Genomic DNA, 25161 nt, shown 5'->3' with positions numbered 1-25161 from the left:
ATGGGATAGTCTTGTTCAGTGTCGTCGGGTCATCAGTTGTTCCTGGAGCTCCCTCAGGAAGAATGACTGCGTCTGAGGGGTTTTGCTCGACAGTGGGCACTGGAAAGGGTTGTGTTTCCACCAATAGACCTCCATGGCCATAGTGATAAGTGAGATCGAGATAGTCATCATCTGGGTCTTCTCTCTCTGATTCATTCGAGCTTTCTTCTCTTGGGCTCTGTCGAGTTCTTGGTCGCTTAGGTTTGTCTTTTACAGTAGGTCCATCTTCCTCAGGGGTAGTAGGAAGGAATCCGCAAGGTAGCAGTAGGTCTCGGTGGAGCGTTCGTAGTGGACCATCTCTGGTTTCAGGTCTCACTACATAGACTGGGACATTTCCAGTTTGTTTCACTACAATGTAGATATCTGCTTCCCACCAGTCTGCTAGCTTGTGCTTGCCTCTGATGCGGACGTTTCTGACGAGAACCCTGTCACCTTCCTGCAGGGTAGACTCAACAACTTGTTTGTCGAATCTTGCTTTGTTACGGTCCGCCGTCTTATTTGCATTTTCTGTAGCTACTCTGTAACTTGCCTCAAGGTGGGATCTCAGACTGCGGACGTACTGCGAGTGTGAGCCTGGCTGGTAGTTGACAGGTAAGGCCATGAAGGCTATGTCCACAGGCAACCTTGGCTGTCGCCCGAACATCAGCTCATACGGGGTGAATCCAGTAGTGTCGTTCTTAGTACAGTTGTAGGCGTGTACTAGAGGTTTGACGTAGTCTCGCCAATGGCTTTTCTTCTGATTCTCCAGGGTGCCCAGCATATTAAGCAGGGTCCTGTTGACACGTTCAACTGGGTTTCCCCTTGGATGGTACGGGGTAGTTCGTATCTTTTTTATGCCGGCTAGCTCACACTAGTGGTCTGCAAGGGCCTTGAAATAAAGCCCGAGCCCTGCCTGAGCCCGTGAACTTCAGGCCCTGCCCGAAAATAAGCCCGACTGTAAATAATATTTTGAGCCCTAGCCCGCGTGAAAACCCGAAAAAAAATTTTTATTATTAAAATATAATTTTTTTGTATTTGTTTTAAATATTCGAAACACTTTATATATTAACTTAATAAATAAACAAAAACGAAAATGTCCAATAGGTCTGCCTAAATAACGCATATCACGCTGAAAACTAAGAAGCATTTATGCCTCCCTCCCAGTGCTCGCTTATAGAGCAGCCTCGTAAAACGTATTGAAGGCTATAGAATCTTCTTTGACACACACACACACGACACACAATAGCCTACTCAGTCACTATACAAACAAACAGAAATCAGATTTCGAGCAGAGCAACGTAATGAAAAGCACAACAAAACAGGTAGCGACCCAGCAAATAATAAACATCACTCACCACGACGTCAGCAACGCGTTGAACAACTTTAACAAAACTTCGCCAACCGGCTACATACATCCAAGTACAAATAAAACGTTCGCCAACTGGCTATATTCCAACACAACCAATCGAGTTGTCCCCAGCCTGAGTTCTCCCTGCGCGCTGCGGTAATTACATCCAAATGTTTCTCTGACAGCTTGGCGCAAAAGAGAAAACGAATCTTAAGGAAAACGAAGGTTATCCTATAACCCTAGTTATATGAGAAGAAAAAAAACGCAATAATAAAAAAAAAACGGCGGTGCCCGGGCCCGGCCGAGCCCGAATTATTTATTAAAAAAAAAGCCCTACCCAGCCCGAACCCGCCGGGCCGGGCCCCGTCGGGCCTGGGCAAGGTTGCAGTGCACTAGCTCACACAGCTCTCTAATTGTGCAGGACTGGAAATCCGCACCTTGGTTGCTGTGGAGTTTCTCCGGGATACCATAGTGGACAATAAAGTGGTCCCACACTGTAGGCATTTAGCGACTGTCTGCGCTTTTTGATTTGCGGTAGGGATCGCTATTGCGTATTTCGTAAAGTGGTCCATAATGACCAAGATGTCTTTTGTGTTACTGGAGTCTGGTTCCAAGCTGAGAAAGTCCATGCACAGCAACTCGAGTGGTCGTGTGGCTGTGATGTTCACCAACGGGGCAGCTTTCTCTTGTGGAACTTTACGCCGTACACATCGATTGCAGGGCCTGATCTTTGTTTCTACTTCAGCTGACATTTTGGGCCAATAGAATCGTTTTCGGACGAGGTCTAGGGTTCTGTCCACGCCCATGTGGCCCATGTCATCGTGAAGGCTCTTTAAGACCATAGGTCTCAGGTCTTCAGGCAGCACAAGTTGATGATGGGTCTGTGCGCCTTCTTGTCTCTTCCGGTACAGGACTCCGTCCAATACTTCTAACCGGTTCCACTCTCTTACTAGAAGGTAAAGTTCTGGGATTTCCTTTCCGAGTGTCGGTGGAGGTTTCTCCCCTGACTCCACAAGCTGTAGTACTTGACGGATACAGGTGTCGGCTCTTTGCTTTTCTCTCATTTCGGCTGGAGTTATCAGCGGAACGACGGGTAGGCCACCCAGCTGATCTTCTCCTTGGAAGCTGTCTGGGATTGCGCTTGGGTGGAGGGCAAGTGTTACCACCGATGCAATGCTGGATGGTGTCTCTTTAGAGCCATTGTCCATCACTTCGCGAACGAAGTGTCTTTCGCAGATGGCTCTAATGATGTCTTCACTCATGTTTGCGTGCTCTGGTTCAGGGAGGTGTCTTTTCGCAAACTGTTGTATTCTTTCCATCTCTTTTCTCGATATTGGGTCATCAGCTGGTCTGCTGTGTGGTCGTCTGGACAGCCCATCAGCATCTTGATTCTGTTTTCCAGCTCTGTATTGCAGCTGGAAATCGAAGGTTGATAGATCGGATAACCATCTGTAGCTTGCGGCATCAAGCTTAGCAGTGGTAAGGACATATGTCAGCGGGTTGCTATCAGTGACAGCGAGAAATGGTCTTCCGTAGAGGTAATCCTGGAATTTCTCAGTTACCGACCATTTTAAGGCAAGGAACTCCAATTTATGGGCAGGATACCTGGTTTCACATCTTGACAATCCGCGGCTTGCATAAGCGATGACATGCTTCTGTCCTTGCTGCTCCTGGTAGAGGGCGGCGCCGAGACCTAGTGTGCTTGTATCTGTGTGCAATATGTAGGACTGTTTGGGGTCGGCAAAACCGAGAACAGGGGCAGTTGTCAGCCTTTCTATGATAGCGTCGAAAGCTGTCTGGCAAGCCGGGGTCCATCTGTCATTGAAGGGATCTTTAGGGTCGTAATACTTCTCGGTGTTCACTGTAGCTTTTCCGTGCTTCTTCGTTGGAGGGTATCCGGCAGTAAGTGCGTTGAGGGGTTTCACTATCTTTGAATAGTCTTTGACGAATCTACGTAGTAACCGCAGAATCCTAGAAATGCTCTCAGTTCTTTCAGTTTGGTTGGCTTTGGCCAGGTTTTGAGTGCAGTTGTCTTTTCTGGGTCCGTTTCGACTCCTTTCTCAGACACTATGTGGCCTAGATACCTTACGGAGGTCTGGAAGAATTTGCACTTTTCGGGTTATAGTTTTAGCCCATACTCTTTCAGATGGCTCAGGACTCGCATGAGTCTCTTGTGGGATATTGTGAATATCCTGAAGAATGTTCTCAGTCAACCGAGGTTCAGTTAATAACAAGGTTTATTAACTGGACAGATAGAAATATACATAGGGGGGACATAGGATAGGGGACAAAGGGAGGTGTCTTTACATGAGTTGGGGAATGGATATATTATTCCATAGTTACTCCATTTTTCTCTTCATAATGTGGGTGAGATTAATATATATAATATACCAGGATTATTTGGAACAAGTAAAATATTGAAAAGTGAATATAAATGGTAAAAGAATGGGATCGCTGTAATCCATCGGTTATCAGATAATGAATAAATAGAAAACAATTAAAATAATGAAAATTTTGGCCAATGTGATCTGTTGGTTTACCGGATTATTGAATGAAAATCATTTTAAAACCTTGATCTGGTGGTTGGCATAACAGTTTAAAATAGACATATTTACATACATGATTCATGGCATGATTGACTGGACTGAGGTTTGTGTGTTATTTTGATATCAGATGTGGGAATAGATATCACCCTTTTCTTTTATTAATAATGGTCTGATTTAGCCACTCAAATACCTATATCAATGAGTGGTCCTCATCTCTGATATCAAACAACAAATAACATAATCATTAGAAGCTATAGCTGTGCACATATCTTGGCCTACCTCCAGTCGCTCACGTCGTGACTCAGACATTTAGGTGTCATCTATGTGTCTTCATGATAATATCTATGGGAGTTAAGATCATTAATACTCAACCAATTAAATACGTAAGTTCATGGTCGCACACATACATATTAATAAACTAATTGAACACATGTGGACACTGTCTCTGTGGTCAGAGTGCATAGGGTAAAACACAAAATCGTGTGCATAATTATCAGGGACACGATTTATAAATAGGCATTAACCTGGTGGCTAATGTATAAAAAAACATTTAACCGTTAACCTAGTGGTTTATATAAAAACTGATATAAAAGGTGATTATGATAACGTTATGCATTGTTCTAGTATATTGTTGTGGTGCATACCGTCATTGGTCGAAACAAAACTTGGTGTCTTGGAATTAACCAACTGGTTCTATAAAATTAATAAGAAATACATAACAAGGTGGACAATGTATGTTAGGCGTTTCTCTTGGTCTATGGGTCTCTGATGATGTCTATCTTCTTGACGATGTAGTCGGAAACATTTACTCTTCATTATTCAGAGGAGGCCTCCAGGCGGTCACCATCCATTTCCTGTGTGCCTCGTCAAAGGTCACAGGGTAGTGGGGTGGCCGTCCACGGGGACGCTGCAGATTCCCCTCCCGGAGCCTGTGTTGCTCTCCATCTGCCGCTGTGCTCACGCTTGGCCTTCATCAGGCCCAGAGACATGGCGGTATGGTGTTCTTGAACGTGCTGTGTTGGTCGGTCCCCCGCTCCCCGTCATCATGGTACCACTTGGTGGAGGGCGAGGGTTTGCCGGTGTAGTGGCCAGTCAGTAGGACGCTCTCTCTCACCCGGATGGCAATCTTGTCATGGATGTCCACCTTGATGGTCGGGGGCTCCAGCTCCTTTCTATAGGTGATGAGTTTGGTCTGCCACGGGCTGCCGGGGTGAGGCTGCATGTCGTCCTTTCTGTCTCTGCTCCCCTTCCTTTGGGGACGTCTGTGTCGTGTGGGCTGGGTTGGATGGCGGCTCTCTCAGGTTGTGTCCGCAGCTCCTTGGCGGCGTCCCTCGTGGTCCTCTGCTGCCGTGGGTCGCCCTGGTCTCTGGGTTGTGTTCCTCCTTGCCTGGTCCCGCCGTCGTTCGTGGTTCAGGTCAATCACATGTCACTCCTTCTCACTTGTCATGTCTTCTCACCAATATGATCTGAGGACTTTGGTCTGACCTGGAGTGATAGTTTCAGGGTCTTTGCTATGTAGTTTCACTTCGCCCATGCTGGAATCCGCAGACTGTTTATGTCTGGCTCCAAGGGTTTTCAAGACTACCTTGTAGCCGTATGGCACGGATTGGTAGTTCTGAGATGTGGTGTCTGCGTACTGCTTGTACAGGATATCTAGGGCGTTTGTGCCTATCAGCACTGATGACAGAGAGGAGCGCATATCAGGCACAATCAGCGCTAGGGTGGGCTCTTCGATGTCTACTCCGAACATGCTCTTGGGAAACTTGATTGTAGTTTCGACGTAGCCGAGGTAGGGAATTTCCTGACCGTTGGCTCCTTCCACTTCAAGCAGGTTGTATAAGGAGTGGATAGGTAGATGAGACATGTTCTCTTTATAGAAGGAATTCGGGATTGTTGTCACTTGGGAGCCTGTATCAAGTAAGCAGCTGCACTCTTTACCTTCTATGGTTACTTGTGCAGTGCATTTAGCTCCAACCAGTCCTTTTGGTAGGGCTACTTCTTTGGTATGGGAGGCCGAGCACATATTGGAGGCTTACCACTTCCGTCTGGGACGTCTCTCTCGTGACTCAGTTCCCGCCTGTCCCTCAGCAGAAACTGTCTTTAGTTTAAATCAGGCTTGGAGGCTTTGTTTTCAGCGTCCCATGCATGCTGTTTCTCCTCTAGTAATTTCTTTTTCGAGACCACCAGAGAGGGGTTTGGTTCACTCTCGCAGTGGGGTCTTATGTGTCCATCTTCTCCACATCTGAAGCAATACCAGGGTCTTGGTCTATTGCTTGTGTAATTCTTTGGGTATGGAGTCTCTGACTTTTGGGACTTGGGAGTACCTCTGTCAGTCGTCGGCTTCGGTTTAACTGATGCCGGGGCTTCTTGCTTGGGAGCTGGCCTCGCTTGTCTTCTCTTGTTGTCGTTCGGTATTCTTGGGAGCTGTGTCTGTAGGTCTGCAACTAGAGCCTTTAAACTTTGGACTTCGGAGCTGGTGTCCGGAATTGGCTGTGAAGTGCATTCCTCTTCGCATTGGTTCCATATGCCCTGGTAGTTACTCGATACCCTTGGCTTTGAAACGTTGAGGTACTGTCTCATGCGGCATTCATTGGAAGAGCGCTTGTCTTCTGCTGTGCGGAGTAACAGGAGGAACTCTGCAAAGGTAGGTGGGTTTCTCTTTCTCTGTTCTAGCTGCAGCTCGGTTATCATGGTGTTGTCCCAGCAGCCTCTGATGAATTGTCTTAGAAGTTGCTGATCAAGGTCGGTTGCAGCTACTCCTCCTCTTCTGTAGGTGGTGTTCAGCATCACCTGTAGTCGTGGAAGGTAAGCTGAAGGTTTCTCTCCATTGTTTTGCATTGTATGAAGGAATTTTGCAAAAAGGTCATCTCCATCTTCGACGGTTCCGAAGGTGGAGTCGAGGATCTCCAGGTACATTCCTGGGGGACATTCAGGTGTCGGGTGTCTTATGATGTCAATGGCGGGTGCCATGAGGCTATCTAGGAGTTTCCGGGACTTGTGTAGATCAGACAATTTTGTGTCTTTGAGAAGAAGCCGCACATTGGAACGCCATGTCTTGTAGTCTACTTCTCTGTCGGGCCGAGGTCTTCGCCCAGAGAAGAGTCTGAGTCTCAGTGATGCTTGGCTGTGCATGGCTGAGTCTTCGCTTCGCAATATGTGCTCCACAATCATCTTTTGCACCTCAGGTGGGTTGACATCGGAGAGTCTCGCAGATCGTGCATTCTCTTGAGAGCGCGCTGGTGAAGGAGACCGGCTGTGCTCTAGTCGGACTTGCTGCTCTGGGATTGTTCTGGGTGAGGGGCTACCTTGTGTTGCAGCCTCTGGGACATGTTGGTATGACATTTCGAATAATTCCCCACCTGTTTCTTCGTCAGTTTGGGGTTCAGGATCGTTCAGGGTGAGGCCGTCGCCGATGGTGGAGAGTTCTCTCCTGAGGACTTCCGCGAGGTCTTCGACACTCAGTTTCGCTATCTCTTTTAGGTCTGAGAGATAAGTCTGTGTAGCCGTCTTGCTGACTACAGGTCCATAATCGCTGGCTAAGTCTCTAATGAGGTAACTAGCGTTGGCCGTGTTTAGTCGGTAATGTGAAAGTCCTTGCACGGCTTCGCCACTATCGTATTCTATAATAACACGTGGTTCTGGCTCTAACTCTGAAGGGTCTACGAGGAGCTTTCTCCGAATGGAGCCGTGTTTCATCAGAAAGTCATTCAGTTCATCGTCAGTGGTAATATCGGTTATACCGCTGACTATGACCGAATTAGGGATTTTCACGCTGCTAGGTTGAACTACGTCCATCGCTACACGCTATTTAAGTTTCTGCCTTAAAGACTGGTCCTTGTAATTGTGATATACTCCTCCTGGCTGGCTCGCCAAATTTATGTAGCACTTGTGTCACTTACTTGTAACAGCTGTTTGCCACGGGCACAGTTCTAGGTACGAATGAGGAGAGGAGGAGTAATATGCACAATTAAAGAATAGTGGACCAGAGACAGAATTATAACAATAACCGGTGTTTCAATCAAATGCGCGCTAGCTAGACATACATAATACATACAGACGTAAAGTACAAGTAACGGTTTGAAGTATCCCTTTTAGGTTCTTTCAGTAACCTCTCCTTTCGGGAGGGTTACTTCGATATCAAGTCCTAGATTGATTGGATCAACACATTAGGTTTGGTTCAGACGTCTCTGAGGTTATCTCTAGCTAAAAGCTAGGTTCAAGGTTGGATATTGGATGTATCCTTTTATTGTCAGTAAACTCTTATCAGTTTATCATTTCAATAGGTAAATGTTTAAACATATTAATTTAAACCTTTAAATGTGCAGGGAATGCAAATACCTTATTAGGTGAAATGCTCCTTTTAAACTCTTCCTTTGAAGGTGTAACACAACAAAAGTACCAAATGGAATATTCTAGGTTATGGGAATGCAAATACCTTATTAGGTGAAATTACCGGACTGTATATATATTTGCTCTCAAAGTGGACCAGATTGATGCATTTAACTTTAAAATGTACAAAAAAATTATAATTCGCATGCCCCCGGACCCCCCTAGACGGTCGGAGGTTCACCCCCCATAGTCTCTGAAAATCCTGTGGGAAACACTGTGTACAGTATAGTGTACATGAAAGGAAAGGGATGTGCTGAGAGCAGAATGTAGATGTGTCCATTCTATTCCACTATAGCTATATACGTGCTTATTTATTTATTCACTGCCATTTGTAGTGTTTGTGTAATGCTTTTATTTATTTTAGGACAGCACGATGCCTCGTTGAGTCATGACTATAAATGTAAAACGTTATTGTTAATGATACAAATATTCGCATATTTATTATTATTATTTGAATCTGGGGATGTCTGTAAAATCGATGTGAATGCAATCACCAATGATTTCTCACAAATTCAGCCCTTGAGAACATGTTCTTAAATCCTGTTCTTAGCTAAGAAGGAATCCCAGATAATAAACCATTCAGGAATGGCAGAATTGTCCCAGGAACCTATTAAGTGGAGGAAGACATTTCTTAACTTTTTCTTAACTGTGTTTAAGGATGAGGTCCATTGTCTTAGAGGGGAATCTCCAAAATGTCAAGAATGCAAGCCTACTTAACTCAATGTCTCGCTCAATAGTTCAATCACTACCGCTAAGGACTATTTCATTGCAGTACATGAAAGTAATGTACCGTATTTATTTATTCATTGATCAGCTATTTTTATCATTCTATTTTGTGTTCCTCAATCTAGGTCACCTACAGCTCCCTGTTTGTAAAGAGGAGGTTCCCCATGAGCAGCAGGAGAAGAGCCCCAGTCTGGGCCAGGAGGAGCCAGAGCTCCTACAGATTAAAGAGGAACAGGAGGAACTCTGGACCAGTCAGGAGGGAGAGCAGCTTCAAGGTCCAGGGGAGGCTGACATCATAAAGTTAACATCCACTCCTGTCCCTGTGAAGAGTGAACATGATGAAGAGAAACCTCACTCCTTGTGGTTTAACCAAACCCAGACTGAGCCTCTAGCCAGCTCCTCAACTGACCATCAGCGCCACCTGCCGGATCTGGATTTAAAACCAGTAATAAAGTTACGCAGATCAGGTTGGTGAAATCTAATGTTCTGTGTCTTGGCAGCTGTGTTTCAGTGTGGGTTTAATGAGGTTTCCTCAGAACAATAATATATATCAGACCAGCATTGTGTCAGTGACTGCACTGTGACTTTTCAGGGTGTCTTTGGGATTCAATTTCGATTATTGGGGTCACAAATTGATAAAAAAATCAATTCTTGATTCAGTCCATGCATAGATTTCAGGGCATTACCCAGAAATAACATTATTAGTTGAATGGTTACTGTACAGGAATTACAGGAATCATTTGAATATATGCGAGTTACGTGAATATAGCTTGCCCGTGGACACAAACATTAGCTCCGTCTTTTAATACACACTTATATCATACAGTAACGTCAAATAAGATATTGAAAGATAAAGGATGAAGTTACAAAGGGAAAAGAGCAAACACAATTACTCTTTGACAATGCTACAGTGCACAATAAAAAGAAAAGATCCAGGCGGAATTAAATATGCCTAGGAGTATAAAGGTGTTTAAACTGACGTCAAATCGGAGCAAAACAAGCTGAATCCGCTTCGATATCGAGAAATAAAATAAAATTATCATATCGTTATCGCGATATGATTTTTTTCCATATCGCCCAGCCCTACGTTAACACGAACCTAAACTAACTTTAGTTAAACTAACTTTGCGCCGTTGCTTTGTCGATGTTGTGTTGCAGTTGCTTTGAAGTTTCTGTAGCATGCAGAGGCCTTAAGGCTCACAATGACCTGTAACAATGAAATAGTATAGGCATATTATACATTTCCTGAATCCTTATGGTCCTGAGAGTGTTGTAGATATTGTATCGTGTCTCTGTTGCTCCTAGATGACACGAGGCTAAAAGATGGTATATCATTTAGGCGAAAATCGTGTAAAAATGTGTGTTGTTGACTGTTCAAAGAGCTCCAGTGACCTCTATATTGGTCAGAAAGATTCACATCTTAGCTTGAATGAAAGATGACATAGTCCCCTTTAAAATGATACCAAACACAATATTGTGAAATATTGACAGATGTCCTCTACGTGAGTCTAAACAGGATATGCGCCAGCATCTGAAATGCAATTTCCTGAGGGGGTGGGTATACTTCATGACTCGATAATTATTATAAAGCTACCACTCTGGAACGGCTATCATACCAAAATATCATCTACAGACATAGATCTTTGAAAAAATTATATGTAAGTTTAGTCACCCTGAGTGGCACCGATATCTGGTCTGGCCCATGGACTAATATATCTCTAAAGGATTTGAATATGTCTGACCAGAAAGCGAATAAAATAGGACGGGTCCAAAACATGTGAATGAGGTCAGCGGGTGATTGTTTGCACCTGTTGTTGTTGTGTCGGGGAATATCCTAGCTAGTCTAGCATTGGTGTAGTGCACACGGTGCAGAATCTTACATTGTATTAGATCGTGCCTCACACATATTGAGGAAGTGTGCACTAGCTCTAGAGCAGTGTCCCACTTCTCATCCGTCAGCTCCACTCCCAGGTCCTGCTCCCAAGCAGCTTTGATATTAGGAGATTCAGGTTGGATAGAATCAATTCTCTCATTTATTCTAGAGATTAGGCGCTTAGCATTAGGATTTAAAGAAAGAAAATAGGAGGTGCGGTTAGGAGGGGTGCGGTTAGGAAATTCCGGGAATTTGCCTAATCTGACAGCTATGCAGAGGAAGAGAATATCCCTTTGCTATACAGATCACCAACAGTTCTGATCCCCTTTTCAAGACAGTTTTGAAAGGTGAGATCGGTGCATGATGGTTTGAACAAGTGGTTGCGAGAGACTGGAGAGAGAGAGGATGGTCTATTAAGACCAAAGTGCCTCCTAAATTGAGTCCAAATCTTTAGTGTGTGTGGGAATGGAGCTGACATTGAGGACATATGGTAAGCCTGAGCATACCAAAGAGTAAAGAGAATGCTGGGAAGATGATATTTCCATTTGAGCCCAGAGAGACTTCTCCTTATGTGTATTTAAACTAGACCAATAGTAGAGGAGTTTTTGGATATTGCATGCCCAATAGTAATTAAGAAAATTAGGTAGAGCCATCCCGCCCCTCATCTTGCCTCGCTACGGAGCCAGATAGCTAGAGGTTAGATGAGTGAGTGGCTCTCTTTTCACCTGGCAGCGAGGACTCTCATTGGTGAAGTGTAACGCATGGGAGGTCACGCTGCCTTCACCACCTCCTGCCTTTCGCTGAGCAGGCGCCCAGACCTGACCTGTAGGTGTCGCTGTCCACATAGCCAGATTACCACCCACGACTTCCCTCCCGCTAACTCAGCCAAACGAGTTAGTATGACGATCGGCCCAAGCCGCAGGCAATGCTGACTCCGGGAGTCGAGACCGCAGCCTCTTGCATTGTTTTTCCGAGGAATTTAAACGTTGCAAATCTTGTTGGCCGTTTTCTATATCTCTTGATTCTCTTCTCCCTCGGTCTCTCTCCGTCTGCCCGATCAGGAGCGGGGATGTTAGTTACACACTAAAACGCTCACACTCACACATGCATACGGGTACTTGAGAGGTAATGTCCGTGCTGAAGCAGAGCAGAGCAGAGAAAACGAAACGTTCGAAAAAAGCATGCATAGCGCGACCTGTGTAACATTAAGAGTTACACTGCTATCGTTAGATAGCGCGACCCGTGTAACGTTAAGTAACTTGTGTTCCGCGGGAAAGACCGTTCATCACTGCATACAACTTGGTTTAATCCAAATATCCATTCAGAAACTTTGTATTATGAAATAATTCTGTGATGTCTGTCTGACTATTTCCCTATGCCTTGTTTGGTGCGAGTTCAGCTGACACTGTTGACACGCCCACTACGCAAAGCGCACACACACACACGCACTGCTCCGGTCATGCGTCCACTCAACTCATGGAAAATACAGCATCAGGCTATTGTTCTAAAAGTATTGAACCATTTTTAACTATTGTATTGGGTGGGACATTCTGATTTAAGAACTATCTAAATAAAATAATTAATTTATCTGACTGCTTGTATTAATTGATCAAAAAGTAGAGCCATGTGCAGTAATATAGATACAAGAATAATAAAGCAATGTCGATTCTGTTCTTAATAAATATATTTTTTTCTTCAAAATAATCAAAAAGAACCGATAAGAGTATTGATAAAGTACCGAACCGTTAAGCAGTATCGATAAGAGTAGTAGTATCGATCAAATCCTAACGATACCCATCCCTAATGAACACTGTTAACACTTTGATTGCCCAACCCGAGTTTTCTCGGGTTTACACCCCGCGGGTTGAATGCCCATCACGAGAATATTCGTTTTTTCTCTTTTTTTTTTTATTAGCGATCTGAATTCATATTTCATCAACCGAGTCTACCGTTGGTAAATCAGCCACCCCAGGCTCTCAGATGTGAAAAAAGCGCCCCCTATTGTCTCCCAGATGGTAATTCACCCTTTTGGATTGGACTCAATGAAAATGCATGGGGGGGGGGGAAACGGACTCCACATTTTACTTCTCACGCATGTAACCGGGGTCGATCAGCTTCATGCTGGACCCTCAGAGCAGGGGGGATTATGTGTTTTACAGTATACTCGTGGGATCAATAAAAGGATCGATTTTTGGAATGGTCGATCAGGAATTGGAATAATCCATTTGGATACCATCTGATCTCAGGTAAGGTATCTATTTGACCAGTCTTAGGATAATCAGACCTGTTTTCACGGAGATATAAGCTTTTCCCCTATGTGTGATATGGCTGTTTGGCTGTGCGAGCGATCAGGAACTAAGAGAATAGATTTTCAGCTTGCGGCACCAGCGTGCATACGTACACATATACTATTGATAATCTAGCATTTATTTGAAAACGATTCATAAATAGGCTGAAAAATGACAACGTTCTAGATCTAGAATATTCCAGTACAGGGCGTTTATCACGGAATCTTTTTATTTTCCTTGAAAACGAGGGCTTTTCAAAATGCTATAAAACGGAAATGAACCGATAAAAAAACAATCTGCTTCGACAATGTTGACTGGAAAATGAGTCATTGATAAGCGACGGGCAGATTAGACACATAGCCATAATTTAAAACATAGATTAGGCGATATTAACGCTAACATTGAAGTGGATGGTGGGCATTCAAGCACTAAATCGTGCGCCCCCTGCTGGGCACTGAAAGTGTTAACAGTTTCAGTGCCGGCCAGTTAACATTGAAAACCCTGTTGAGTGCCATCATCCACTTCAATGTTGGCGTTAAAACCGCCTAATCTATGTTTTAAATTATGGCTATGTGTCTAATCTGCCCGTCGCTTATCAATGACTTGTTTACAGTCAACATTGTCGAAATGGATTGTTTTTTAATCGGTTCATATCCTTTTAATGGCATTTCGAAAAGCTATCGTTCTCTTGAAAATGTTCGGAAAATTTAAAGATTCCCCCATAAACGGCATTTATTGGAATATTCTCGAATACACTAGACACGTTGTCATTTGTCGGCCTATTTATTAATCGTTTTCAAATAAACGCCAGATTATCGATAGTATATTGTGTACTTATGCACGCTATAGACGCGAGCTGAAAAATCTATTCTCTCGTTTCCTCAAGATCACACACAGCCACACACACACATACACACATAGGGACACGCTGTTATCTCAGTGAATACAGCTCCGATTACCCCAAGACTGGTAACATAGACTCCTTACCTTAGATCAGATGTTCTCCAAAAAGATTATTCCAATTCCTGATCGCCATTCCAAATATCGATCACGCTTATTGATTGATTATTGGCTGCTGTAAATATATATTCCACGCTGCTTTCCGTCTCGCGATCAGATCCCTCTTGATCAGACGGCTCGCCAGCACAATGGAGCCAGTTGGCTCCACCTCTACAGATCCCAGGTCAGTCTAATCGACTGACCTGCAGTTACACAGGGATAGACAATAGGGGGCGCTTTTTTCCCATCTGAGCTCCTGGAGGGGCTGCTGTACCAACGGGAGACTCGGTTGATGAAATATGAATTCAGATCGCTAATAAAAAAATAAAACGACATTTGTCGTAGTCGGCACTCACCGGCGTCCCAGGATGACCTAATAACTTAACATTATTAGTTGAATAGTTACTGTACAGGAATTACAGAAATCATTTGAATATGCGAGTTACGTGAATATAGCTTGCCCGTGGACACAAACCTTCATGCATTAACAGCTCCGTCTTTTAATACACACTTATATCATACAGTAACGTCAAATAAGATATTGAAAGATAAAGGATGAAGTTACAAAGGGAAAAGGGCAAACGCAATTACTCTTTGACAATGCTACAGTGCACAATAAAAAGAAAAGATCCAGGCGGAATTAAATATGCCTAGGAGTATAAAGGGTTTTAAACTGACGTCAAATCGGAGCAAAACAAGCTGAATCCGCTTCAAGAAGACTCATGCCATTGGGTATATACTAATTACAACAAGACATTCATTAATTGCATTGTTACTGTTCACATGTGTGGTGCCGTCTTCGCCCCGTCACAGTCATAAGTAAGGATACAGTTTTAATGACATTTCAGCACCAAGGCGCTGTCCACCGAAGTTATTATACCTAATGTAGTGAGTCTTCTTGAAGTGGATTCAGCTTTTTTTACTCCGATTTGACATCAGTTTAAAACCCATTGGGCCTCATTCAACAATACTCTCTTATTATTTTTCTTATATTCTTGCTTACCTGTCTGTTAAGAGAACAATAAGAAAAGCCACCGCCTAGGCATACACACACCTACATATACACATAGTTGAAGAAGTATAGGCTTTCACTGACACATATGGGGGATACACATGTATATAGGAGACACACACATACGTAGCTGAGACGCACATATATATACACATCTGAGATATACACTCACATAGGGGGCAGAGGCACACATGGATACGAGACACACACAAGAGATAGGAGTACAGTCACATACCAGGAAGATGCACACACACACATATGAGGCATGTACACATGCTTACGTGATACACGTACCCACATACATGTGTTGGAAACATGCGTGCATGCATGTTATCATGCACAACTGCATGTGTCTGGGGCGCTTTCTCTCACATGCAATATGGAGAAGGGTGGCATCCCGATAGAGGATGCAGCACATACCTGCTCGAAGGTAGTTCGGTCTACATGCAAAGTATATATATCAGGGATGTATACGCATAATGTATAGTATAGTATGTTTCTTTTTTCGTAAGTCTTTTTTTATTTTCCATGTCAGTTGTTAATGTATTTGTATGAGTCCTTTACATGTTTTGTATGTTCTTACAAAAAAGAAAAAGGCAAATCCTGGAAATTGCATATGATGATGTGGAAAGAGATGTTTTGAATATTGGAGAGATTTGTGCAAAAAATATCAATAATAAAAAAAAAAAAAAAAAAGCCACTGCCACATTCATCAAGCTGTTCTTAACGTCGAAATCGGTTCTTACCCAGGTCTGTTGCATGATGAATCCCACTCATTCGTAAATTCAAATGCGCATTCGCGCTAAAATCATTTGCATACAAACACGCCCGCCATCTCCTTATAAGGCGAATGAGGCGGGTGTAAAACAGCCGAGTTTCGGCATCTGATCACTGTCTGATATATTCAACAGGAAGCGTTTTGGGACTGATCTCAAAATGACACGCACATCTCACGACTTAAGTACCGCATACTTTATAGTGCGAAATAAATCGTTCCAGCAAAGTGGGCTTTGTCAATACTGAACGACTTGACGACGCTTGTCAAGAACCAATCGCGCAGTAGGTTGGGAAATACTGGATCTGTCACCTGCCATCTGCTAGGAATAAACTTACTCAGTCGAAGGTTTATTAGAATCAAGAATCAAGAGGTTTATTTGTCACATACATACCAGGGCATACATTGAAATGCGGGTGGTCATGCCTGCATTGATTGTGCAAATACAATAATAAAATAGGCATAGAAAAATAAAATGGGTAAGACACAAGATATGCATGGTAAAAAAAGACATGCTAAGTTCCTGAGAAACTGGTTCCTATATACACTACTATACAATACAATTTACAATTGTAACTCTTTAACTCTTAAAGTATCTAAACTATACTATACAGTACCTCCTTCCTTTAAAGTGACTTTCTATTTTTTAAAGTGACACAGGAGAGGGAACACATGGGGCGAGGGGAGGGGGTGAGTTCTGATTTCCTCCAGATGACCTATCGAGAATAGTATCTTGAACCATGTTAAAATCTTCACCCACAATAACAAGGTTCAGGTAGGGCAGAGGAAAATTTTGAAATAAATTGGCTATCTATCGTCCCAGTTGGGTGCATATACACAGGCAAGGACGACAGGATTATTCCAAAGATGTCCTGAGACAATCACATAACGGCCATTAGGGTCGGCGATGGAAGTGTGTGGTTCAAAAGCAATGCGTTTACTAATTTAAAATAGCAGCACCTCTGGCTTTAGCGTTAAACTTAGAGTGGAATAGATGACCAACCCATCCTCTTTTAAGTTTTAGAACATCAGAGGTGCATAGATGTGTCTGTTGTAAAAAATCTATACCGACCTTCAAATGTTCTAAATGAGACATTATTTTGTTCATTTTTGTGGCGTTATTTAGACCTTTTACATTCCAAGAACCGAAGCAGACGCCATTATCAGCTCTAATTGCGTCAGCCATTAGAGAAGTAGGGGAAACACCGTTCAGTATAGTGCCATTGCCATTTGGGCCATGTCAGAGCCACACACGAAAAGAAAAAAAGAAAAGTAAGGGACCCAGCCTGCCCACCATCTCAGCCAGCCCTCCCACCCTCTCACCCCACCCTTTCACTCCACCTCCTCACCCTCTCACCCCAGGTACCTATCCAACTAACCAGGCATTACCCCAGAGTCATGTTCCAACAAACGCCTGTTTAGATTACACAGTCGTTCTGTCATTAAACTAACAGAAATAACTCTACTGAATATATGAGAAGAACGCTGATTAGTGCATAACAAATTAAGAAAGTAAGTTGCAGGTCGAACCTGCTAAGAGAAATCAGCGTTCAGACTTTAACCAAAATGATAGGCTGTTAACAGAACATTAACCTAATCACACATTCGAACAATTTCACAATGAGACATGTTATGTCATATGGTATTGAGAGGGAAATAGAGAAACACCATTATTCCCCTAACATGTCTGTAGCAAGAACAGAAATGGATGATTTGTAGTAAGAAAAAAAATGTATAAGTATACTGGATTGTCTGGATATGAGAAGAGCTCTGGTTAATGCTAAGAAGAAGAAAAATAAGTTGCAGGTCAAACCTGCTGAGAGCAGTCAGTGTTCAAACTTTAACCAAAATGATAGGCTGTTAATAGAACATTAACCTAATCACATTCTATTAGCCTAATCGCACATTTAAAGGGGAACTATTTTGCTATTTCTTTCACTATTTGGGCAATTTTTCACTATTCCTGTGAATCTATGGAACACATCTGTAAGTATTTTTTCAATAAAATTCATTGTTTTGTATTTTTAATCAAGTACTTTGGTGCACCACTTTCTGCCCTGCCAGATTCCAAGCTGTTTTTGGCTGGGCTCCGCCCATACTCGCAATGTGCTTTGAGTGACAGTCACCCACCTGCACTGGCAGATAACTTTGGGGGAGAGAGATAGAGAGAGGGAGAGAGAGAGAGGAGAGATCGCTCTGAGGGGCCTTTCTCACTCACCTATTGGGATCGAATCAGCGCTCCCGGCGACGGGGGGGAGTGTTCTCACTCAGACGGACACACCCCTTTTGGGATCGAACCGGCGCTGATTCGTTTTACCCCCCGCTGAACCTGGGACAGTTGGATTAGGTGGTTTCGGATGCGGGCCAGTGGGAGCGGGGGGCGTGACACACACACAACGTCGTTACTGTAATGCTTTTCATGCTTGCTTGAATTTTGGGCAGATAAAACCACACAGCAACAACTGGACAATACCCACAAAAACTATATTCATGGGCAATTTGAGAGTTCAGACCGCAACCAAACAAGCATGTGGAGCCTCACAGCTCAGTGGATGAAAACATGAAGCCACGTTACAAACAGCACTTCCCTGGCTCGCATTAGGCCTGGCAATTTTGTTTGCCATGCTATGTCTATACCAGACCTGGGCATTGTACGGCCGGCCCGCGGGATGATTCTGACCGGCCTGCGAAAGATTACATGATAATAAAAAAAAATAAAAATATATATATATATATATATATATATATATATATATATATATATTTTTTTAATATTTTTTTTATTTAATTTTTTTTACTTTTTTCTTTTCATGTCAACGTTCACACACACAATATACGCTTAGGAGACATGCTCAGAAGATGTTGGTTCTCTTTGGATCCACCTACATATGTGAACAGACATTCTCAGTCATGACGTTTACCAAGTCCAGGTACAGATCCTCTCTCACTGATGAACATCTGGCAGCTGTGCTTCGCATCTCCACCTCAGACATGCAACCTGACTTTGATGGACTTGTTAAAGCTCAACAGAGACTGGATTTCTCACACTGAATGAAAATGTGTTCTGAAAACATTAAATGTTTAATATAGGCATGTAAAGTAAAAAAGGCTACAAAACTGGGACACCTTTCTTTACACAGTTCAGTGACATGTCTTGTTTATTTTTGCTATAAGATTATGTGATGTCTTTAGAAAGCTAAGAAAATCCTTGTTTCAATAGTATATGAAACTCAAAATGCCCTTTGTTATTAATGTTTCACATTTTGTTTATCATTTTGGAAATTAATTCTATTTGAATAAATTATATTTTTGAAAGCTAACCTCACCTTTTAATTGCCAAATAATAACATACACTCTTACCAGGGGTCAAAACAATGCCATTTACTGCTTTTTATATAGAAATAAAATGTATATTATGCATAATTGAGTTTGGAATTTTGGCCCGGCCCTCCAACATATTTTCAGTTGCTCATTCGGCCCCCTGGGAAAAATAATTGCCCACCCCTGGTCTATACAATGGTTTCTTGTTCAATGCATTTATTTCTATTAGACCAGTGGTGCCCAACCAGTCGGCCGTGGTCGACCAGTAGCTCAATGACATGGAATATAATTGCCACGAGCGATGGGATAATGTGCTGAACAGGCTAAGCTAACTAGTGTTAGCCGTTAGCTTAGCGTTTGCCACAATGCTATACTGGCATATTCAATTCACGTTAGCATGTAAGCTAACAAAATCAGCGCAGACGAGACTAAACTCAGCTTTTGGTGTTCAATTGTGTTGATGTTAGTTTTGTTTCATCAACAAATGAGAGGCAGAACACACAGTGAATGTATCCGTTTTGTTTATTGCACGTTCTTTGCTGAAAAATAAGTGCTACAGGCTATACTAGACTAGGCTAAGCTAACTAGCATTAGCCGTTAGCGTTAGCCCTGGGAAACGCTCAAAAGCGAACTCTACAATACCATCCATTTGTGATAAAATGGGGTGGGTTATATTGACAAGGCTTGACAACAGAGGTTCAAATACAACTTCATATTTATTGGTTATTTGTTTCTTTTATATCAGCATCCAGTCTGCTGGATCCAGTCCAGCGGCTGGACAGGCTAAGCTAACTAGCGTTAGCCGTTAGCTTAGCGTTAGCCATTGCTGTATACTATACTTTCTTGTTCGAATGCATTTATTTCTATTAGACCAGTGGTGCCCAACCAGTCGGCCGTGGTTGACCAGTAGATCAATGACATTCAATATAATCAATGCAAGCAATGTTACTAGTAAAAGGCTAAGCTAACTAGCATTAGCCGTTAGCTTAGCGTTATCGTTAACCCTGCAAAACGCTCAAAAGCGGACTCTACAACAGAGTTCCATTCGTGAGAAAAGGGGGGTGGGTTATATTGACAAGGCAGAGGTTCAAATATAACTTCATATTTATTGGTTATTTGTTTCTTTTATATCAGCATACAGTCTCCAGTCTCCGTGTTAACACACTTCCTGTTTACATTTTCGAGCGTGACATCATCGCCTACGGCAAGCGTAAACGCTCAAAAAGCAAACCGTAAACAGAACCCGGAGCGAACCAAGACTGAGTGTGTACACAAACTAGAGGGGGGAGAGGGAGGGGGGAAGTTCGCATCCAACCCGGAATGAGGACGGTACGGAATGAAACGGAACCCCGATTGGTGAGTGTGAGGGTTCTGTTTACGGTTTGCTTTTTGAGCGTTTACGCTTGCCGTAGGCGATGATGTCACGCTCGAAAATGTAAACAGGAAGTGTGTTAAGTGAGTTTGTGTGTGTCAAAAGCAAGGGGAGAGACAGAGGAGAGATCGCTCCGAGACTCGCACGCACTGTATGAGTCTCTCTCCCTCTATCTGTCTCTCCCTCTCTCTCTTTTTCTCTCTTTTGGGGAAGTGCAAGTGTCTGACAGGGAAGCGTCTATGCTTTTACCAAACGGTTCGTGTTTCCGCGTTCCCGTTTTGCGCTCTGATTGGCCACTGACCTACGCTAGTACGCCCCCCTCGCTATGAGCATAGAATAATGCGTGGACACTGAAATGGGTATCACAGTACTGCCTCCAGGGCTGTACGTTAACTTTTTTTGCACATAGCACTGGTGCTACAGAGGTTGATAGTTTTGTAGCACAGGCCAAAATCTTGTAGCACGAGTATAAAACGTCTCTAAAATCTCTAAAAACAACCACAAGTAGTGCAGTTCATTACTTAAATAGGTATGTGACTGGCAAGGGACATGAATCTTGCATACAGGGCACACAAAATCCAAACTTTAACAAGAAATGCTTTTAGACAAATTCTTTCTTTATTTGCCCATAATGTAAAACAAAAAGAACAAGGACATAACCATATAACCGATATGAAGCAGTCCGAGACCAGGCAGCGCTGGTGTGGACTCAGATTACAGGGAAAGCTAGAAACCAACCTAGAAACACCTAGAAACCAACATAACAAATAGATATAATGCATACAAACACCTGTACATATTTGTGGAACCAAATAAATAAATGTATTATTATTATTATTATTATTATTATTATTATTATTATTATTATTATTATAATTATTCGTGTGTGTGTGTGTGCGTGCGTGTGTGTGTGTGCACTGCACACGTGTCACAGTTCCAGCATCATGTCTGCTGGCCACTTTTTCAGATCCACACACACACACACACACACACACACACACACACACACACACACACTATTGCATTAATCAGAACTAAGTACAAGGAACTCTGCATGAATGAAAAGGGCTTTATAAATTAAATTAATTATTATTATTATTACCTTATTTGCATATTGTCTCGTTATTAGATAGATAGATAGATTGATTGATAGATAATTAATACTTTATTGATCCCGGAGGGGAATTTAAGTAGCCATACGATGGAGTTCTTTTTACAGAGTAAAATTAGCGGCTTAAATTTAGTGAACAGCATTTCTTCCTTGGCGATGCAATATGCCACATTCATCTTAAACTTTACCTCACGGAGATCAGCATCATCCGCTCTGGTCGTCTGTTTACTCAGCGAGTGCAAGAGGGTGCCGGCCCGCGCTCAGGAGTTTGTTTAGCGTTGAAGGCATCCCGGGCAAGAATGTGTCGATGGGACGTATTGTGTTTATTAATGTTATCCCTTTTTAGGATATTGTTACCCGCGAGTCAAGGGATTCTCTGATCGGATCTTTTCCGGAGTCTCCCGGCACCAGTGACAGAATAATAATAGCTGTGCTTCCTCATTAAAAAATATCCACGGAAAATCATTTTCCCACTCTGCGTTATATCTGTACATCTTGTTAATCTTCTCCTTTTGTCTCGTTTCTATTAACGGTGGTCCCTCTCGGGCTCGTTTGGGGTTTTGATCTTGTACTTCTTTTGTTGGATTTAATACCTTAAAAAAGCGCTTCATCTTGTCGAAGTCACCCAGTCAGTGTACATTGAGCTCGCAACTTAGTCGCGGGGATATTGTTCGCTAGGGATTATGGGATTTGGTGTTTGATTATGGACTCTACGCGAGACGGGACATTGTTTTTAATCGCACGAGACTACAAGTACCAAGTGGATAGCGTGGCGCTGTGGTCCATTCAATTTACCGTCACACTTTATTTTTTTTTGCTTGCTCCACGGGCCATCGCACCAGTGCTACTGAAGTCAATTCATTCATCGCACAGACTGACGTCAGTGTCGCACGTGCGACATATATGTCGCAATGTACAGGCCTGCTCCAGGAACAGCTGTTTCCGCGTGACTTTATGTGCGCTAAAGTTCTGGTAAGTTTAAAGTGCTTTAGCAATGCCAGTAAATGCCGGTTCATTCATGCTTTGAGGCACGCTTCCTGACAGGATTTTATAATATTGTATTGACAGGATTTTATAATATACAATTTTAAGAAACGACACTCTCAGCTCAGCTGCGTCGGTCAGTAGTGTGAAGCACCTCTGTATTCATGGGACTATGAATGCCAATTTCATGGGCAGCACATTTAATGAATGAATTTGAATCATCCTGTGTTGGTCTTCAACATGACACGCCAACATAATAATAATAATAATAATAATATAATATAATAATAATAATAATGCAGGACCTGCTCAGAGGTCTTTAATTGGCATTGGCAATTATCCTCAACACACACACACACACCGGAACACACACGCATGCATTTTCTGTAGGATCGCTGATGCGATTCATCTCTGCGATTAACCCATCCCGTCGTCCTTCCCCCCCAAGGGCAGCCGGGAGCAGACAGGCGTCAACGTGAGCCGCGCCAGGGGACCAATCCAAGTGCTCCTGCCCGTCTTCGTCACGGACGCGACAGCGTTAGCGATCTGTTGTTGTGCATGTTTTTCCATTGGGTTTCTCTTATCGGGGGGGGGAACCCTTGCGAGCACGGGGAGAACATGCAAACTCCACACAGAAAGGCCTGGGAGATACCCCACCTGGGTACCTGGCATCATGGAAACCTGGTCCCCAAGCGGGAATCGAACCCTGGACCTTCTTGCTGTGAGGCGACAGTGTTAACCACTACACCACCGTGCCGCGACATGACTCATCCTTGAATCCTTCCTTCGTTTCAAGGAAGGACACACGCTTTTACACGTCCTACGTCCCACCCACCCTCGTGCTGGAAGATGGAGGATCACTTGGAGGATCACTTGGAGGATCACTGCTATTCAAAGCAGAGGTACATTTTAGTATAAGCAGGGCTGAAAATTAACTTAAATGAATTAATTCATTTGGCGACTAGATTTCAGAAGGTTATGTAATTGTAACCATATGTATATTTCTCTCCCACCCACCCACCCCCTCCTAATGTACAGTCCCCTCCCCATCATATGTATATATAATATACTCTGTCAGGATCTATGGGTAACAGTACTGTATATTTGCATATCGTATATGTCACAAATGTAACGGTACTAAATACCTGTATGTCATGTATGTCCCTATGCCATAAATGTCATGTATGTTGTGTGTCATAAATGTCACTATGAATTGAAAATGGGGGACCCTGATGTAAACAACACAAACGCCTTTCTCTGGTCTGCATCCCCTTAACAATTGTGTGTATTGAGCCGTACTGTATTGTACCCATTCTGCAATCTGTTAAATAAAGTTTTCATTCATTCATTCATTGAACGCATATAATGCTAAAAAGAAATGCCTACTAAAACAGATATTTGTGACAAATACAATTTACTGTAGTTGTTGATAGTTCTCCTTGGTTCAGCAGAGAGCAATGTGCATAATGGTAATTATTACCTATACTATACTGCATGTACAATACCAGCATACACATTCAAAATAAACCTATTCCCTTCTTATTGTCACACATTCAGATGATGACGACGACTCTGATTTCGAGGAGGTGATCTCAGATATGAGGCGACGCAGAAGGGACCCCCTCTTCACTGCTCAAGGCCATGTCAAAACAGTATCTGCTGCTGAAGAGAAACCCTTCCGCAATGTTGTCAGCCTTCCACACATTCGGCAAGTCCGGGAGCCTGTCGACGAGGAGGGCTGCCACATTACGGCAGGCTGCAAGGCGTCAAGGCCCGATCATTGGCTGTCAGCCAACTGCAGTGGCGCGCAAGAATTTGCCAACCGGCTCAAGGAGGCGAGTTCAAGCTGGGCGACCTGCGAAGCAACACAACCTGACCGCGTCGGTGCTTTTGAACACTAGTGGGGCAAAAAAACATTGAAGCTCATAGTGTAACGGTCTGTATCAGACAAAGTCTGCCACCGCCCTCTACAACAAACAGCCATCAGTCGTTAATTGACTTTTAAATTTTTAGACAGTACAGGTTGAGTACTTTATTATCTAAAGATGGTAAGTTAGTGTTGTGTTCATTCATAGTTAAAGACAGTAGAGGTTGAGTACTTTATTAGCTAAAGATGTTAAGTTAGTGTTGTGTTCATTCATAGTTAAAGACAGTAGAGGTTGAGTACTTTATTAGCTAAAGATGTTAAGTTAGAGTGTTGTGTTCATTCATAGTTAGACATTAGAGGTTGAGTAAATATCTAAAGAGAAGTTAGATGTCAATGTTTTGGTTTGTTAAATGATAAATGTTAAATGATTAAATGATACACACTGAAATCTACGCTCTCTCATCCTGCTTTCCGCAACTCCTATACTTCCTGAGTAAGATATTCCTTTATTAATCCCCTTGGGGAAATTCAT

The 25161-nt window shown here is 43.0% G+C and overlaps 1 protein-coding gene across 1 annotated transcript in view; it reads left to right on the top strand.

Moving 5' to 3' along the window:
- The window catches only part of LOC311226549 (uncharacterized protein), a gene marked incomplete at its 5' end in the record, with an annotated part of 109156 nt that extends 84421 nt beyond the window's left edge, over positions 1 to 24735 (top strand). The window contains 2 exons of the mRNA XM_084311969.1: positions 9153 to 9494; positions 24320 to 24735. Coding sequence (XP_084168095.1) covers positions 9153 to 9494; positions 24320 to 24663 — 686 coding nt within the window. The 3' untranslated portion in view covers positions 24664 to 24735. The remainder of the gene's footprint in view (positions 1 to 9152; positions 9495 to 24319) is intronic.
- Positions 24736 to 25161: the final 426 nt, after the last annotated feature.

This window comes from Notolepis coatsorum (genome assembly GCF_963971535.1).
Source record: "Notolepis coatsorum genome assembly, chromosome: 4".
In the NCBI taxonomy this organism is placed as follows: Eukaryota; Metazoa; Chordata; class Actinopteri; order Aulopiformes; family Paralepididae; genus Notolepis; species Notolepis coatsorum.
Note: the sequence above shows the minus strand (reverse complement) of the source record. Positions and strands in the feature narration are given on the sequence as shown.